This window comes from Furipterus horrens, unplaced genomic scaffold, assembly GCF_987537825.1.
Source record: "Furipterus horrens unplaced genomic scaffold, mFurHor1.1.pri manual_scaffold_15, whole genome shotgun sequence".
In the NCBI taxonomy this organism is placed as follows: Eukaryota; Metazoa; Chordata; class Mammalia; order Chiroptera; family Furipteridae; genus Furipterus; species Furipterus horrens.
The window spans coordinates 11,414,801-11,433,416 of NW_028327185.1; the positions used below are offsets into that span (position 1 = coordinate 11,414,801).

Here is an 18,616-nt window from a genome sequence, read left to right on the forward strand (position 1 = left end):
TCCTTCAGTATGGCTTTTGAAGTATAATATATGGCATAATATAAAACCTATTATAATTTGAAAAAACAAATAGCACATGGATAACAAGAAGTATGTCAAATATTGCATAAATTTTTTGGAAAAAAAACTTCATAACATACAAAAAAATGAACTCAAATGGCATTCATACTAGAGACATGTATCAATAGATATCAACAGTGAAAAGCAGTTTATAAACAAAATGCTAACGCTATACCGTGAAGCAATGAAAATGTCCATTAGCAAGTTTCCTTGTCACGCACACTGCATAGAGTTTCGACGATTATTGCAAAGATAAATGAAATTAAAAGGACCATTTGAAATGTAAGTAAAAATTATAACAGAATTAATATGTCAGTATTTGAACAAGCGTAAAAATTCGAAATTTGGATCAAGAGAAAAAAGTTATATCAATGTATAACCTGAGGAACAAAAAAAGAGAACAAAACATAAAATATGAATTATTCCATTGTTATTTACATTTATAGCCATTGAAAAAAGAGTCACTGGGAGTGACGCTGGCACTTTTGGGAAAATTTGTCAGCATCACTCACAGCAATGTTGGCAGTCATAGGGTTAAGAAGAGCCTGTTTATATGCCTGAGGTTATACTGGGATATACATTTATTATTTCGATTCTCCCTCAAGTCTAGTTAAGTAAAGGTACTCTTTTTTTTTTTTTTTTTTTTTTCTTTTTCTTGAGACATGGAAGAAGTTGAAGTTCAGGGAGACTGGGCTCCCACTTCACCCAGGTTAAGAGGTGGTGGTGTCCTGGAGCCAGTCATGGTGGGACCATTTATATCAGAGAAATCGGCAAATGCTGGACATCAGAGCTGTGTCCTCCACCCCGCCCTGCCCCCCCAAAAGCCGTTTACCAGTACAATACTGGGCCTGAACCTAGGTCTTTTGAACTCAGTAATACTTAAGTAGCAAGGCCATCAAAACTTACATTCAGGAAGCTTACAGAGCTAGGTGAGGAAATGAACATACAATGTATGTATTAACATACAGTGTAACATACAAAGGCTAATACAAACACATGGAAGGTGCTGAACATTTATATTTCCTTAGGGTCAGTCTTCTATGAAGAATATGAGTCAGTCTCTGAAAAGCCATAGAAGCTGTTGATCTGTTTCTCTTTGTTACCAGCAGAAACCCCAAACATTTCTGCCACTTATCAGCTGGGAGCAGAAATCAGCTGGGAGCAGAAATAACTTTTATTTCTGACCTCATGCCTATTCTTTTGTTAAGAATTGTCTGCTTTAAAAGCAGAATTTGACATCTTATAGAACTCTTGATTATCCCAGTAAGTGAAGTAACATTGAACTATAATTTGATAAGTTTTATTTCAAAGATGCTAATGATATTCTTAATATATATTCTTATATATTCTTAATGATATCATTAACAAAGGCAAACATCTATAAAGCACTTAACCATATGTCACACATTGTTCTTAATCCTTTAATCTGCACAATAATCCTATTTTATAATGCTGTTATCAATCCCATTTTCTAGAAACTGAGGCACAGAGAGGTCTCCGTAACTTACCTTTGGCCCCACAGCTGGCAAGTCCAGAAGCTGGGCTTTCATCACTGGCAGGCTGGTTCAGCTACACCGGGCACTTCCATAATTACATTGCTATGGTCAAAACAAAACCAAAAATCCGAGATTAAGTCTGTGATACATGTTCTTAACATATATTCTAAACCAATTCTTAATTAAGCCATTTTTATTTATCTCTTGAATAGCTTCCCATCAGCTTGTTTTTGGTTTTACGGGTTTGTGGGTTTAATATTACTTTCTCTGCTTTTTCTTTTTATGATATGGACTTTTATGTTGTTCTCCTCGACTAGAACAATTAACTCAGAATGAGCTGGAAGGAATGGTTTGAGTTTCTTCTTTGTAAATAAAATTACTTTTGTGAATAAAAACCCTGTCTCTGGAACAGTAGGAATTAATGAAGGGAACTAAACGAGCTCAGGTTATATATGAAAATGATGTCTTCCTTCTCAGAACGTTGAGGAGCAGTAAAGATTGAAACTAGTGTGATAATACTGTTTGTGTCTGCTTTAAGTTCTATTTTTATATTCTGGCATTATTTAGTTGCAGAATGGTTTCCTGAACATTTAATTGCCCAAATGAGGTTAGGGTTTTTCCTGTCATTTCTCTCAAGGGCACCGTGTTAGGGTACTAGTGTTTTCTGTGTTTGGGGATGTTTACAGCTTTCTAATGCACGGCGTGTATTTCAAGCTTTTTTTTTTTTTTAAGATTTTATTTTCAGAGAAGGGGAGGGATAGAGAAAGAGAGGGACAGAAACATCAGTTGGTTGCCTGTGCACCCCCACAGCGGGGAACCTGGACCCCAACCCAGGCATGTGCCCTGGCAGGGAATTGAACCGGTGACCTCTTGGTTCGTAGGCTCAGCGCTCAATCCACTCAGCCACACCAGCCAGGGCTCAAGCTTTTATTTATTTATTTATTCATTCATTCATTCATTCTAATGTGTATGTTTATATAAAGTGATATAGATAACAGTATTATTTTTTTCTCCCTTTCTTTAGCTAAAAAAATAGAAGTTCCTAAAGAGCTGAAGGAATTAGTTTCAGATTTATCTTCTCCATTTGTCTTCTCACCTCCTGCTCTGAGGACCAGGCGAAGGAACATGATCAATACTCCGAAGCTTGTACATGAACTGGTAAGAAATGCATGCTTTTATTTGTATGCTTGTTTAAACATGTTTCTTTGTTTTGAAGCAATGTTTCTTAAGGAACTTTTTTTTTAAAGAGCAGACATTCATATTAACAGCCTGAAATGGCCTTGTCTGCACTTCTGAGACCCTCCATTTACCACAGATTTGTGGTGTGTTACTGATGAGATGTTATTGGCAGCTGCAGTTTAAATTACCGATTAGGGGAAAGGTTTTTAAATTTTAGTGTCTCATTAGAATTATCTGGCTGTGTTTCTTTAAAATGTAGGTCCCTAAACCTCTGGAATGTCACCCACAGACCACACTTGAAGAGACAGTGTTTTACAGTTGATTCCATCACCTGATTGCACATAACCCTACAGTAAGGAGAGTTCAGGGACCGAGTATGAGACTCTTATATTTGCCAAAGTAAACTCATAAGCATTTTTTGAATTATCTGCCGTTAGCCAGCTATCAGGCAAGGACAGAAATTTACACATAAATAATTCAGACAAATTCCTTGTCTTTCAGGAGCTCAGTTTAATGGGAGGCAAAAACTCAGTTTTGTAGCCTAATAAGAATCAGTTGTCCCCCAGTACCCCTGTAGACGGGAGGTAAAGGAGGCGAGCACCCCAGGCAGAGGAAACAGTAGAGCAACGGCCCAGAAGCCTACAGTCAGTGCGGGGCGGAGGGGGTAAGGGGGGCAGGGGGTGGCCCACAGGCAGGTGGCCCTGCCCAGACTGGGGGCTGCTCCTGTGAGAACTGAACCCCGGTGAGGAGAAAACGGTCCCTGGCGGCCCGATGCTTAGGAGACGACGAGAGCCTGGATTTGGACCGAGGCAACGGGAACAAAAGGGCAGTAAACAGTGGAAACGTGAGAAATGAAACAGACTGTGTGAGGATGAGGGGTCAAAGGTCTTTGATGACCACGTTTTCTACTAACAAAACTGGAGTCCATTTGGTACTTCCTGGGTTTGACTCATTAGCACTATGTGGCTATATTCCCTGACTCAGAATAGAACTTTAAATTTAGATTTCAAATGTTTAATTATTTAAGATTTACCTTTTAAACAAATCTTCAACTCTTAGGAAGATGATGCTGCGGGACAACAAAAAGTAACAAGAGTCAGGACTGAGAAAAGGAGAAATGCCAGCAAGTAAGACTTTCCCTGTGCTGTGATGTTTACGTTTCATTTCTTAAATGAGATTTGAGAAGAGTCCATTTAAAAGACAAATTCAGCTCATTAAAAAAGGGTAATCCTGCCCAGGCTGCTGTGGCTCAGTGGATTGAGCACTGGCCTGCGAACCAAAGGGTCGTTGGTTTGATTCCCGGTCAGGACACACGCCTGGGTTGTGGCCCAGGTCCCCCGGGGGGGGGGGGGGCATGTGAGAGGAAACCACACTCTTTCTCCCTCCCTTCCCCCTCTCTAAAAATAAATAAATCAAATCTTAAAAAAAAAAGAAAATGGTAATCCTTAGGGGCACTTATAAGCACTGGCTTCTTGTAACTATTAGATTACACTCTGGAAGTGGATTTCTTCATAGCATGAAAGGTCATTTGCCGTTTTTAAAGAAGGAGTAGTTTAATACCCAGTGAATCTTTGTTTCTGCAGTGGGTGGGAGTGAGATGTTTCACCTTTTCCTTAGTAAAGATAGATGACTATTAGTAAAAAGTAATTATAATCTTAAAAGTTCCGTGATCATTTCACTAATAGTACTAGTAAACCATTATCCATGGCGAAATTATTCCTATCAGATATATTTGTTTACATGGTATTTTAAATTTTTTTTAAATTTAATTTTATTATTTTTTAAGGGAAGGAGAAAGAAAGGGAGAGAAACATTTATGTGTGAGCGACACATCAGTGGGCTGCCTCTTGCACACCCCCAACTCGGGACCCAGCCCGCAACCCAGGCCTGTGCCCTGACTAGGAATGGAACTGATAACCTTTTGGTTCCCAGGCTGGCCCTCAATCCACTGAGCCACACCAGTTGACTATAACTAATAACATTATTTACACATAAATTGGTTTTGTATGTATGTGGAAAACTTCTTCCTACAGGATGGGGCCAACAGTTGTTTCTATGGAGAATAATAAAATAATGAATAACTAATAACAAGGATAAGCCGTTTCATGTACTCACAACTGTAAACCTACTTTTGCCCCACGCTGTGTTATGAAAATACAGGATTGCTGATTCCTGCTGTTGAGAATTGCGATTTCTCATACGCCTCATGGGCCTGCTGGGTTCTCGCTCCGTGGACTGACTACTGATACTTGGCCACTCCCTAGAACCCAGCAGTATTTATTAGTACGTATGAAACAGTGAAGAACATTCAGCAGTGATTATTTTCAAATATCCAATTTAAAAAGGAAAATATCTGTCATGTGAAACGTTAACTCTGCCTCTAATGAGCTTATATGACTTAAAGCTTTACTTCATTTCTCTTCTATGAAATGAAAGCGCTAGGAAAGGCTAATTCCTAAGGTTTCTTTTCATATATTGGGAAGCCAGTTATATTATGATTGGTTATTCTTACTTGAATTATATCTTTTTTTCAGAATTACAGAAAAAGAAAGTTCTTGGTCACCTCCTCCAGTAGAAATTAAGCTGATTTCCCCATTGGCAACTCCAATTGACAGAGTGAAGAGCCAGCCAAGGAAAACCGGAGAAGGAGCAGGAAAAACTCTTGGAAGGAACAGAAAGAAACCATCTTCCTTCCCAAAACAAATTGTCCGCAGAAAAATGCTGTAATTTTTTTTCAAGTTTTAATGTACACCTATTTGTAAAGTCACAGAATTGTGTGGATTATTAAAAATCATCTAACTTGGAAGACAGTAATTTATATAAATTGTAAATTTTTGTAAACAGGAAGTCTTCCATAAGTAAAATAACTCCATATGGAGTATGATTCTTTTAGAGGAGGCATTTTTCCCTTTTATATTAAGACTTCATACATTTATATAATATGTAAATACAGCTTATTATTAGAATGCTAAATAAAGTATATACTTCACAGTAGTTTGTGTCGGTTAGATTTTTGAGGGGGATTTCTGTTTCAGTAATAATTTTATATAATAGTAGGCATCGGTCCTATATTCTTTCTCCACAGGTAAAAGTATTAGACCAATCTTAAATGAGAACAAGTGAACTGTTCATTTTTTTTAAGTTGCTATTTTATAGTTTATGCACTTTGCTTCTGTGATTAAGATTTCTAATCATAAAATATTTTGGGGGGGTGTTATGGTGGTTGCTATGTTCAAATTGAATTATGGGCATGTAATTTTGCCCCTTTTTTTGTAGTTTTAAGAAATTTTGTATATTCTACCTCAAATGAATAATTTTCCAAGTAATGCATTGGTTAAATGTAATGTTGACAATTCTTGTTCGCAGGCCTATAGGCAACTATCTTTAAAGTCTCTAAATTATTCAGAGACTAATTATCCAGGTTAGATTGACCGGTTCACTGCTCACTAGCAACTTCTTAAAAGGGTTTGAGAAAGAAGGAGAATGTAAAAAAAAAAAATTTTCATGAGTATTCATTGTACCTTATGTGGACCTAATATTGATAGGATGAGACGTCTGCAGAAATTTTTTTATTGCTTTGAAGGAGCTTGCTACTGAATCACAGAAATCCCTTAATATTCAGGTTTTAAAACTGACAAGTTCTCGCAGGACCTCAGGCACAGACTATTGAGGATGGGGAACGTGTGTGAGTAGATGTGGGAAAAGAAAAAGAAACCGCTGTTCTCGGCAGTATGACTGTGTGTAATTAAGTGGTGATACTTGGTGTAGGCTATACAATTCATCAATAAATAAGTTGTAAAATAATTTATGATAGGTAATTGATAGTGTGTAATGAATGGACCATGAATAATTGACTGCCTAGAAACTGCTTTTGTTGGCTAAACTTTCAGTGTTCTAGTGCGAAGCATAAGCAGTGTGTTTTCTACATTATTTGTCTACCAATGAACAATATGAATAACGGGAAGATGATGAAAATGCCTACACCAGGTACTGACCATGTGAAAGTCGCAGTGCGCGTGCGGCCTTTTAGTCAGGTTAGTGGTACCTTGCCTTGCCTTGTCGACACTTTGACTATGACTTTCGTTTTATTCTTAAATTTTTAGTTATCAAACTTGTATTTAAGCTGCTTGTCATTTATGGAATATTAAACTTATTTAAATGAACTTGTTAAATGAGTAATTTAAAGATCTAAGTAATTCAATAAACAATTTCATTCTTTGTGCAAGTAGCACAATAAAAAAATTAACAAGAGAAATGTACTGTCAAGTTAATAATTTTTTAAGCCAAAGCAGTTTGGTAAATATAGACATGTGGTATCTATTTTTAATAAATGTGCTTCTTTCCCTCAACAGTAGATCGTAAGCAAAAAAAATGCCAATTCTGAATAAAATGCATTTATATATAAATGTATTTCTAACTTTTTACAAAAACACTGGTTATTAAACTGTTGCTATAACATTTTAGGATAAAATACGGATTAGACTCATTTTAGGACCTTGTAGCAATCGTTTATCTTTGATTACCAAAACATTAGTTACATTTTAAGGTAATTCTGATCAGCCAACCCATTCGGCAGACTTTGGCCCATCTGCTGTGGACGAAACGCTGTACTAGAAACTGATAATTCAGAGGAAGGCCCTCCGTTCTCCACTGGCTTACAGTTTATGTGAGCAACTTACTTGTAGCAGTGTGTGCCCTAGTGAGGTAGAAGGATGGCACGCGGAGAAAGGTCAGATCTTGACCGCCTGGAGACGGAAGCATTTGCGATGACCGTAAAGGATAAACAAGTAAGATCTGGGTAAGGGTATGCGATACGAAACACCGCACCAAGGCTTATCGGACAGTTTAACTGGTCCTGAGTGGGATACAATGCAATGATGCCCTTATCTGCTCTCCCACTTGGACACCCTGCTGCTGTTTCTCTTGTCCAGCAGTGTTCAATATTACTTTGCACGTTTTCAGTTTGTATCAGTTCAGTCCCTGAACATTCATTTATACTGCAGAAAATATTTCAGCAACCAGGCAGACAGATAATTAGGTAACCGTATATGTGAAAAAATTAACTTGCGGTCAGTGAATTAAATGTTTTGCGTGCACGCGCGCGCACACACACACTTCCCAAAAGGAAATAAAACTGTTTTATATCTTAACCAATCGGGCCATTGAAAGTAGCTATTCCAGGGTTTATTTTTGCATTGGCCTTTCACTAGAGTAACTGCCAATTTTAAATCAATGGATGTAGAAGTAGAAAGTTACACATATACACAGCCTTTAGGTTCAAAAAGATTGCATTTGATTTAAGCGCACGCCCTCAGCGATTAGCTTATGCTAGAACAGTAGCGAGGAGGATGGGGGCAGGACTCCAGAGACGATCGGAGGGTGGGTGGCTATGGGTCACTCCCAGACAGCCCGAGAAGGCCTGGACTCCGCCTGCTTTCCAGCTTCGTTGTGGGATCAGAGAACCAGCTTTATGAGGCTGTCTTTGTTACAAGATTCAATACACTCTCAGGAGCTTTTGAAGTCAGATGAACATGAGTTCAAAACCTGACTTTTTCACTTACCCACTGTGTAGCCTGAAGCAAGGTGATAGGCTTTCTGGGACTTGGCGTCCTTATGGGTAAAGTGGAGATACTGATACCTCACACGGGATGGTGGTTATAAAATATACAATGTATAAGTCAGCACAGAGCCTGACAAATAATATTAGCTGCTAAGGGTTACTTTTTCACCATAGTCTCTTAAACGGTTTGAGATAACAATTCATGTATTATACAAGTTTCTCAGGGTGTACAATTCTTGGTTATTGGTATATTCATGGATGTATGTAACCACAGTAAGTTTCAGAACGTTTTTATCACCTCAAAAAAGAACTGTGCCTCTTAGCCATCACCCTTATTTCCCCCAGCCCTGAGCAACCACTGGTCTGATCATGTCTCTACTTTATTCCTAAATATTTTGTTCTTTTCAGTGCTATTACAAATGGAATAGTTTTGTGAATTTGTTTGATTGTTCACTTTTTGAATAGAATTAAAATTGATTTTGTATATCAGGCCCGTATCCTGCAACCTTAGTAGACTCATTTATTAGTTCTAATAGTATTTGAGTGGATCCCTTAGGACTTTGCTTATTCAAGGTGATATCATCTGCAAATAGAGATCATTTTACCTTTTCCTTTTCTATCTGGATGCCTTTTGTACCTTCCCTGCCCAGTGGTCCTGGCTAGAACCTCCAGTACAATAGTGAATATAAGTGTTGGGAGTAGAAACCTTTGTCTTCTTTCTGATCGTAAGCGGCAACATCAGTAGGATGTCAGTCAGGGATTTTTCTGTAGATGTCTTTAATCAGATTCACTTCCATTCTAGTCCTAATTTGTTGACTTTTTATCATTCAAAGGTGTTGGATTTTGTCAGATGTGTTTTGTGTATCTGTTGAGAGGTGGCTTTTGGTTTTCAGTCTTGATGTGATGTGTTAATTACATGAAATCGTTTTAAGGATCTCCAAGATTTGTTTTAGTCAGGTGCAGGAAAGTGACAGAGACAACTACCTGATAATTGGTTCCCAAGAGAATGCAGCTTCTCACATGAAGCCTTATGAGAAAGTTTCAAGGTCGGAAGGTACAAGGAGCAAAGAATGCCTGGCCCAGGGTCTTATTTTGGTTTCTGCAGGGAGGGAGGGGCAGACATGGTAAGCACTTTTGACCAATCTTAGAATTGGATGCTTTGCGTAATGTTGGGTGCTCTGGGCTATGGGGGTGGCCTCTAGTTGTTACATACTTGGCCCTGGCGTGACGTAGGGCGGAGGACATGCTGTCTGGGCGTGTGAGAGTTGCTGAAGGAGGCAATTGGGGCCTGGGCTTTGATTGGTTTGCATGAAAGGTTAGGGTTAGGCCCCAGGACGTCAAAATGTCATACAATATAGGGGAAAAAAAATGATTAATACAGTCATACTTGCATCCCTAGGATAAATCCCATTTGGTCATGGTGTATAACTCTTTGTATGTTGCTGGATTCAGCTTGTTCATTTGCTGAATATTCCTGCACCTATATTCATAAGCGATATGGGTCTGTCGTTTTATTTTCTTGTCATGTTTTTATCTAGATTTGGTATCAGTAATACTGGCTTCATGAAAATAAGTTGGGGAGTGTTCCCTCTTTTTTTTTTTTAAGTTTGTGAAGAATTACTTCAAATTCTTGCTAAAATTCAGCAGTCAAGCCATCTAGGCTTTTCTTTATAAGTTTTTTTTTTTTTTTTAATTCTACTACTTTATCTCTTGACTGGCTATAGGTCTGTTCAGATCATCTATTTCAGTAATTTGTGTCTTTCCAAGAGTTTGTCCGTTTCAGCTAAATCATCTAAATTATTGGCACTCAATTGTTCATTTACAATCATTTTCTTTATTTGTGGTTTCTTTTTGTGAATGTTTATAATAGTTATCTTAAAGTCTTTTGCTGATATGTGCAGCATCAGGTCTCTGAAAGCTTCTGGTTGCCTGCTTTCTTCCCTATGTATGCATCTCACTTCCTGTTTCTTTCCATACCTCTAATTTCTTATATAATATTCTTTAGCAATTCTGGTCCTCCCGCCCCTCTGTAGCTTAGTTATTTGCTTGTGTTTGTGTAGTGACTATCTGGATTGTTTGAGTGAAGTCTGTCCCCCACGCCCTACCTGTGTTGCTTCGGAGGCGCAGCTTGGATATATCCCTGTCACTGTCGGGTAACGCAGTTTGGGTAGGGCTCCTGTCCGCTCCTGACCACACAGAGCTGTTAAACTGCTCATGTCTCAGGGACCATGTCCCAGGGACCTAAAGTGCTTTACAAATTAATTCAATCCAATTCTGGTTCCTTTGGGAAGAAATAGTTTTTGAGATCAGTGTTTGGCATTTTTTCTGACCCCGGGTAGTTTCCTCCCAGCTGTCTTATATTTCACAATCCCTGTCCCCCTGCAAACTCGAGGGCCTATCATATAACCGGTATCTTGAGTCTCTTCCCATTTCCTTAACATCACACCCTTCTCTGTTCTTTAGAATACCCTCAGGATTGAATTACTCTAAGCGGGCACATGAAGTCACTTCCTTCGGGAAGAGATTTAGGAGGTGCTATTCCCTCCAGCAAACTCCACACCAGGGCACTGGGCTTGTGGGTGGGGACAACAGCAAACTGCCCTCTGGGTGACATCCCACTCTAGGTGCCCAGCAGTTGGATATGGGACAGCCGCAGCCTGAGATGCTCTTAGCTGGTCTCAGGAGCAAGGGTGATCAGGCACCCCAGTATTCTCCGGGTGCACTCGCCTCAGCAACAGGTAGATGAGGGCAGGGTGGAAGAGGCTGATACCCTGCCCCTCCCGGAAGAAAGCCCTCCAATTAGGGTCTGCGGGAAGGGGGAGCTGTGTCCTTGGCTTGCAGGGGAGCGGGAGGGAAGGGAGGGCCTCGCTTCACACACCACAGGCTGCTTTCTTACTGAGTTTTGATAGATGCTGGACATGTTTCCTCATTGGCTGTTTGCCGTTAGGATGATTTCCAGAGATTTTAGATAGTGTTTTCATTAATTTTCACCACTGTCCCTGGGGAGGGGCAGCGGGAGCTCCTTCCGTTGTGCTGCTGGAAGTGGGAGTTCCGCAGCTCTAGGCACTACTGTTAGCACAGCCGGGGGTTGGGTGGGCTCCTCTCAGAAAGGGAAGATGGCGGGAGACAACAGCTACTAGAAAAACATCATTAGAGAACAAAACGAGTGACCGGTAAGTTCCGGGCTTGATTTCTGACAAGGTACAAAGCCTTGGAAAACAGCAGGGATGGCCAGAAAAGCTACAATGATTGACTCTGAATTTGTAATATGACTGCAGAGAGAGAAGGATGCTGGGAGCAAGTGTGTGGTCTCCATGCACTCCAGGACCACCACGGCCATACAAGACCCCAAGAACCCAGGACACACGAAGACCTTTACTTTTGACCTGGCATACTGGTCTCACGACGGATTTCGCGTGGAAAAAGGGGGCGTGCTTACTGCAGCTGGTCCCAATAGTAAATTTGCAGGCCAGGTAAATTGCTTTAAAACAATTTCAGTGGAAGGTGTTTGTTTTTTAAATGAAGTGTTAACACTAGAACAGTAAAATAATTTTTTATGCAAACATGCTACAATATATGCTTTCATTTGAGAGTTTGGTTTCAGTGTATTCCTTTTTCATGCTAAACATGAGATCCAGAAAGTGCAGCTTTTGCCCAAATAATTTGTAGGCACTCAGTTGATATCCCAACGTACTGATGAGATCAGAAAATAAGCAAAACTTGTGGGAACTTTTGTTTTCATCGAATATTGACCATACCATGCCCCATTCCGTCTTCAGGTTGCCCACAATTCCCTGCGGGGAGATGGGCACGTGCATTCCAGGACTACAGCTCTGTATTCAGAATAGGTACGAGGTACAAGCGGCGTTCAAAGGAAAGGTGGTCGTTTCAGTCTGGACAGAGCCCATTTAAGCTGCTTAGATAGGTTGGTTTATAGTGTGCACCAAATGTGCAGAAATTTCAGCCATCATTTCTGCCTTATTCCTTCTGTGACTCCGGCTACATGTATGTGTGACATTGTCCCACAGGTCACCAAGGCTCTGTTCATTTCTCCCCAGTTTTTTCCTCTGTTCTTGTCTGCCTACTTGTCTTAAAACTCAGCCCAAAGATTGTAGCCTTTATTCAACCACCCCTAAAAAAACCCTCTGTCAAATAGTTCTGACTTCACAAACAATGAAAAGGTCTCATGGACCAGAGAGAGAGGTATTTTAACAGAAAAGTTGTGCATTTATTTGTATGACACAGGCAGTGTGGTTAGTGCCCAGGGGACTTCATTTAACAAAATGACAGTGACAATGAGTGATGCAATGTCTGGAATCTGGTGGGGCAGTAGGGCAGGTATGAGGAAGAGCCTGAGATTTCTACCTTCAGGTGTTTTTATCCCGATGTGGCATATACGAATTCTCAAACATTATGTGCATAAATTTTCCATCCTTGGAAAGCTGGAGTGAGTCTCTGAAGTTGTATCAGTGTCTAGGAGGCTGCCAGGCCCTCCTATTTAATTCTGCGTTACTGGGGTCGGCCTAGGGGGATCCTTTATTTTACCCCTGAGAGGGGTAGCTGGGAGTGAGTCTATAGGCCACTAAAGAAAAGGACTGCTCAGTGACCAAAATTAGTGGGAAAGTCATGGTTTGAAAAGAAGTTTGGGGAGGTGATAAATTATTTTGCACCAGTAATTGGGGAAAATGGTATGACCTTCAATAAATACACAAATGGTTACTTCCTGGAGCAGGACAAAATTCAACACCCAAAAAAGGACAGAGAGCTAAATCAAGAGCTGAGAAATAAACTACACATATGGACAACTATTTTACGACAAGGAGTAAAGAACATATAATGGAGAAAGAAAGTCTCTTCAATAAACGGTGTTGGGAAAACCAAACAGCCACATGCAAAAGAATAAAACTCGACCACAAGCTTACACCACACACAAAAATTAAAATGGATTAAAAACTTGAATGTAAGACCTGAAACCAAGAATACATAGAAGAAAATTAAGGTGGTAAGCTCCCTGACATCATTCTTAGTGATGTTTTTATGAATTCAGCTCCACTTGCAAAGGAAAAAAAAAAATGAGACTATATCAAACTCAACACTTCTGCACAGCGAAGGAAACTATCAACAAAGTGAAACGCCCTGAATGGGAGTAGATATTTTTAAGTGATACATTTGATAAGGGGCTAATATCCAAAATATATAAAGAATACATACACATCAATAACAAAAAAACAACTGGTTAAAAAATGGGCAAAGGATCTGAATAAACATTTTTCCAAAGGAGACATACAGGTGGCTAACAGGCCCTCAACACCACGGATCATAAGGGAAACGCAAATCAAAACTACAACGAGGTATCGCCTTGCACCTGCTAGAACAGCTGTTATCAAAGAGACAAGAAGCAGCACGTGTTGGAGAGGTTGCAAATAAAAGGGAACCCGTGTACACTGTTGGCTGGCATGTAATAGTACAGATACTATGGAAACAGTAGGGCAGTTCCTCAGAAATATTAAAAATAAAACTGCCATATGATCTAGCTATAACATTTATGGATATGTATCTGAATAATACAAAAACACTAATTCAGAAAGATATATGTACCCCTTATGCTCACTGCATCACTACTTACAATAGCCAAGAAATGGAAACAACCTCAGTGTCATAAACAGAAGGACAGATTTTCTTTTTAAATGTGGTAGATAGCCAATGGAATACTACTCAGTCGTAAAAAAGGTGAAATTCTGCCATTTGTGACATCATGGATGGACCTTGAGGGTATCATTCTAAGTAAAATAAGCCAGATGGAAAAAAACAAACACTATGTAATATTACTCTTTGTGGAATATCTAGAAACTCAAATGTCCATCAAACTTGTGAGTGGGTAATGAAGTGATAAAATATTCACAAAATAGAATAAAATTCACCAATAAAAGGAACTATGCAGCAGCCGGAATGAATCTCAAAGCATTGTACTAAGTGAAAGAAGCCGTATACGATTCACTTAGAAAAAACAAAGCTCTGGTTCCCCAAAGAAATCACTGGTCTCCAGGGGCTGCAGGCAGAGAAGGGGCCTGAGTGCAAAAAGGCCCAAGGGACCTTTGTGGAAATTATTTTAAAGTTTTTAAAATATTCATTGTAGTGTTCACCACATGGCCAAATGCATGTGTCAAAACTCATGAAACGCTATATATTAAGTGAATTTAATGGATATTAATTTTACTTCAATAAAGAGAATTTTTCCAAAAATAAGAAGTCCCGAGGCATAGATGTAACCAAGGAGGTGAAAGACACTGGAAATTCTGACGCGGATGAAAGAAACCGAAGCCAACACAAACAGAAAGATGCTGTATTCATATTTTGGAAGAATGAATATTGTTAAAATGTCCATACTCTCCAAAGCAACACAGTACCTTCTCACCATTGTCCACAGGTTCTTGGACTCTGCAACTTTTAAAGAAAGTGATGTAGAGCAAAACCCATTTTACTGTAGGCTAATTGGTATAAGTGAGTGAAGTTCCTAGGGCCTATTTCTGGTCACAAAGACATCACCAAACTTTTAAATGAAGAGTCAAGAACACTTCTGATAGTAAACATTAAGGTAAATGTGAGCTATACATACACTGAAGAAACATTAATAATAAAAATAAAAGTCAGATAATTCTTTTCCAAGCTGCTAACTCCAGGCCAGGGTCACTTGTGACTGGAGCTTGTCCCAGCAGCTCAGGGTGCCAGGCAGCACCCAGCTGGAACAGGACACTCCTCTGTCACAGGGCCACTCGCACACCCACACTCACTCAGATGCAACAATGGAGGTGCACCAATTCACCTCACATGCACATCTCCAGGATGTGGGAGGAAACCGGAGTACCTGGAGAAAACCCACGCAGACGTGGGGAGGACATGCAAACTCCACGCTGACAGTGGCCCTGGCTGGGAACCAGTGATTTTTTTCTCATCAGCATTATAAAAACATGGCATTGAGTGAAACATTATTCTGGGAATAGAGATTCAATGCAATCCCTGTCAAAATTCCAAAGGCATTTTCACAGAAATAAAACAATCCTAAAATTTACATGCAACCACAACAGACTCTAGTTAGCCAAAGCAATCGTGAGAAAGAATGAAGCTGGGGGTGTCATGCTTCCTGATTTCAAACTATACTACAAAGCCATAGTAACCAGAACACTATGGTATTGGCATACAAATAGATACATAGATCAATGTAATAGAATAGTCCAGAAATAAACCCACACATTAATTTACAACAAAGAAGCCAAAAATATACAGTGGGGATAGTATTTTCATTAAACGGTGCTGAAAAACTGGACAGCCACATGCAAAGAATAAAACTGGACCCCTACCTTATACCACTCACAAAAATTTACTTGAAATGGATTCAAGGCTTGAACATAAAACCTGAAACCATAAGACTCCCAGGAGAAAACAGGAAGTCAGCTCCTAGACATCAGTCTTGACAATGACCATTTGGATTTGACACCAAAAGCAAACAAGTGGGACAACATCAAATCAAAAACGTATGCACACCAAGGACACCATCAAAAAAACAAAAAGCAACCTATGGATTGGGAGAAAATATTTGAAAATCATGTATCTGATAAGGGGTTGATAGCCAAACTATATAAAGAACTCATACAACACAGTAGCAAAACCCCAAATAAATTAAAAAATGAACAGAGGAACTTTATAGACATTTTCCCAAAGGAATCATACAAATAGATACGTGGAAAAGTTCTCAACATCACTAATTGCCAGGTAAACACAAATTAACCACAATGAGATACAACCTCACACCTGTCAGAATGGCCGCCATCAATAAATCAACAAGCAATTGCGGGTGAGGATGTGGAGAGAGGGAGCCCTGCTGCACTGTTGGTGGGATGAAAATTGGTGTAGTCATTATACGAAGTTTCCTTGAAAATTATATGTAGAACTACCGTATGATCCAACAATTCAACTTATGCTTATTTATCAAAAAGTAATCAAATAAAATGGCCCTCTTGAAGAGGTATCCGCACCCCATGTTTATTGCAGCATTATTCACAATAGCCAAGACATGGAAATGACCTAAGTGTCCTTTGATGAAGAATGGATAAAGAAGATGTGGCATATGTGTGTGTGGATATTATTCAGCCATAAAATAGAAGGAAACCCTGCCATTTATGACAACATGGATGGACCTTGAGGGCATTATACTAAATGAATAAGTCAGACAGAGAAAAGGAAATACTGTATAATTTCATTTATATGTGGAATTAAAAAAAAGTCAAACTCAGACAACAGATTGGCGGTTGCCAGAGGTGAGGTTTGAGGGAGGTGGGGAATGGGTGAGGGCGGGCAAAAGGCACAAACTGCAGTTACAGGATAAACAGCTCCAGGGGAAACTAACAATACTGCACTGCATATTTGAAAGTTGTTAAGGAAGTAGATCTTAACAGTTCTCACCAGAAAAGGATTTTAACTATAAAGTGATAGATGTTAACTAAACGTATTCTGGTAATCATTTCCCAATATATACATATATCAAATCATTATGTTGTGCACTTGAAGCTAATATAATGTATGTCAATTATCTCTGTTATTTTAAAGATAGTTTTAAAGAGTTGTGCTGTAAAGAAACCTGATTAATATCGTCAATAGTTTTTCCTCTCATTCCCCAAACATGACAACCACCTATTTTTTGTTAACCTCCTATTAAGACTCAGCAGAATTATTGCCTCAGGTACTATAGTGAAGGGGAATGTTTCGTATAATCGATTATGGGATGGTGAGTAGGAAGAAATTAGAAAGGTAGTTCTGAGATTTCTTGTCTTATATTAATAAGCCAAATATACAAATAGCTGATGTCCAAAAGATATTTCAGTGGGGAACTATACATAAAAACTGCACAGCTAACATTTATAAGATGATTCTATCCTGTACAATTTTATTTAATAAAATTCTGTATTATTCATCTGAAGTTTTCAACCTATAAAAATTGATAAAACATTTCCCCAAATCTAATAGCACAGAGAAGAGAGCAAACTAATCATTTTACTAAGCTTAGTAACCAGTCCTTAGTTTTAGCTTCTAGCTCCCAAGGTAGAGCAGATATTTGTTATATAAATATTTCTTTTTTTTCTTTTTTTTTTTTTTGTCTTATAAGACTGTGGTTACAATGTTCTCTGGAGAGCCACGGGTCTGGAGCTTCCCCAGCCCTTTAGAGTAGTGTACTGTAATGATTTTTATCACTGTCTTATGTGCAATGAAAAGTATAAGAAAACTGATTATTATTGTGTATTGTTCTTATAGAAATTATACTGTGTTGGTATTTGCTTTTTCCACAGAAATAAAAATTATATAAGTTATACAAAGGTGTATATAATAACAAGTGGAGCAAGTAATGCTTATTATTTTATTGATATTAGAAGTAAAGAATGCCGCATTCTTTCTCCCACAGACTCAAATAAGAGCGTACTTACTGGCTATGGCCACAGCTCATATAATAAAGAGCCAAACCACATCCTGTCTTTCAAGCAATTGTGGGCCCCGGCAACTGTGTTCCCCTTCTTAGAAAAAGGCTGCACAGATACGCGTGTGTTGGAGAAATGCTTTAGAACCAGTAGGTCTTGTGAAAAAAACAACAGCTCAGCAGCAGAGGAGTTAGTGTTGAAACCTTGTGATGTTATTGCTGGATGGAAGAACAAACAGAAAGCAGAAAACTCTTTGACCAGTCTCTGTCCGCTGATGCCTTGACATTTTTGTAGACTTGCTGAATTTGAAAGAACTAGCCCATGTTCTGGAAAGGCTGTAAAATCCACAAATTATTATTGATGGGTAGTGGCTAGTTGGGGAGAACCGTGGTGATCCCCTGTGATCAGTGTTTTACAAACTGATGAACCCTTTTTTGGTTTCCAGATTTCTTCCATTGGTTCTAAGACAGCATCTGAAGTCATATTTTAAGTAGGTTGTATGATGCTAATTGAGGTGGAATTCATCAAAGCCAGAATATTTAGTAGATTTTCAGGGCACTGTGAAAAGCCTGCACTGAACGTGATGCCTGCGCCCTTCCTTCCAGAGTGAAGTCTTCCACGATCTCGGCAGGGGAATCCTGGACAGTGCCTGGCAAGGTTATAATGCCACTCTCCTGGCCTATGGCCAGACCGGCTCTGGAAAGAGCTATTCCATGATCGGTTTTGGCGCAAACAAGGGTATCATTCCCAATGTGTGTGAAGAGCTCTTTCAGGCAATTGAGAACCGGGAGAGAAATCAAGAATACCAGGTATGTGTTATTCCACGAGATCTTTTTTTAAGGAAATTTCCTCTC

General features: G+C 39.2%; 2 protein-coding genes across 3 annotated transcripts in view; both read left to right on the forward strand.

Annotated features, from left to right (window-relative positions):
* The window catches only part of AHCTF1 (AT-hook containing transcription factor 1), a 74,134-nt gene extending 68,665 nt beyond the window's left edge, over positions 1-5,469 (forward strand). For both annotated transcript variants that reach the window (XM_090263523.1, XM_090263524.1), the window contains exons 34-36: positions 2,581-2,714; positions 3,795-3,862; positions 5,270-5,469. In XM_090263523.1, coding sequence (XP_090119649.1) covers positions 2,581-2,714; positions 3,795-3,862; positions 5,270-5,462 — 395 coding nt within the window. In that variant the 3' untranslated portion in view covers positions 5,463-5,469. The remainder of the gene's footprint in view (positions 1-2,580; positions 2,715-3,794; positions 3,863-5,269) is intronic.
* A 1,207-nt stretch (positions 5,470-6,676) lies between these two features.
* Positions 6,677-18,616, forward strand: part of LOC149992408 (kinesin-like protein KIF28P) — a 42,444-nt gene continuing 30,504 nt past the window's right edge. The window contains exons 1-3 of the mRNA XM_090263525.1: positions 6,677-6,769; positions 11,574-11,768; positions 18,368-18,571. Of these exons, the coding sequence (XP_090119651.1) occupies positions 6,677-6,769; positions 11,574-11,768; positions 18,368-18,571 (492 nt within the window). The remainder of the gene's footprint in view (positions 6,770-11,573; positions 11,769-18,367; positions 18,572-18,616) is intronic.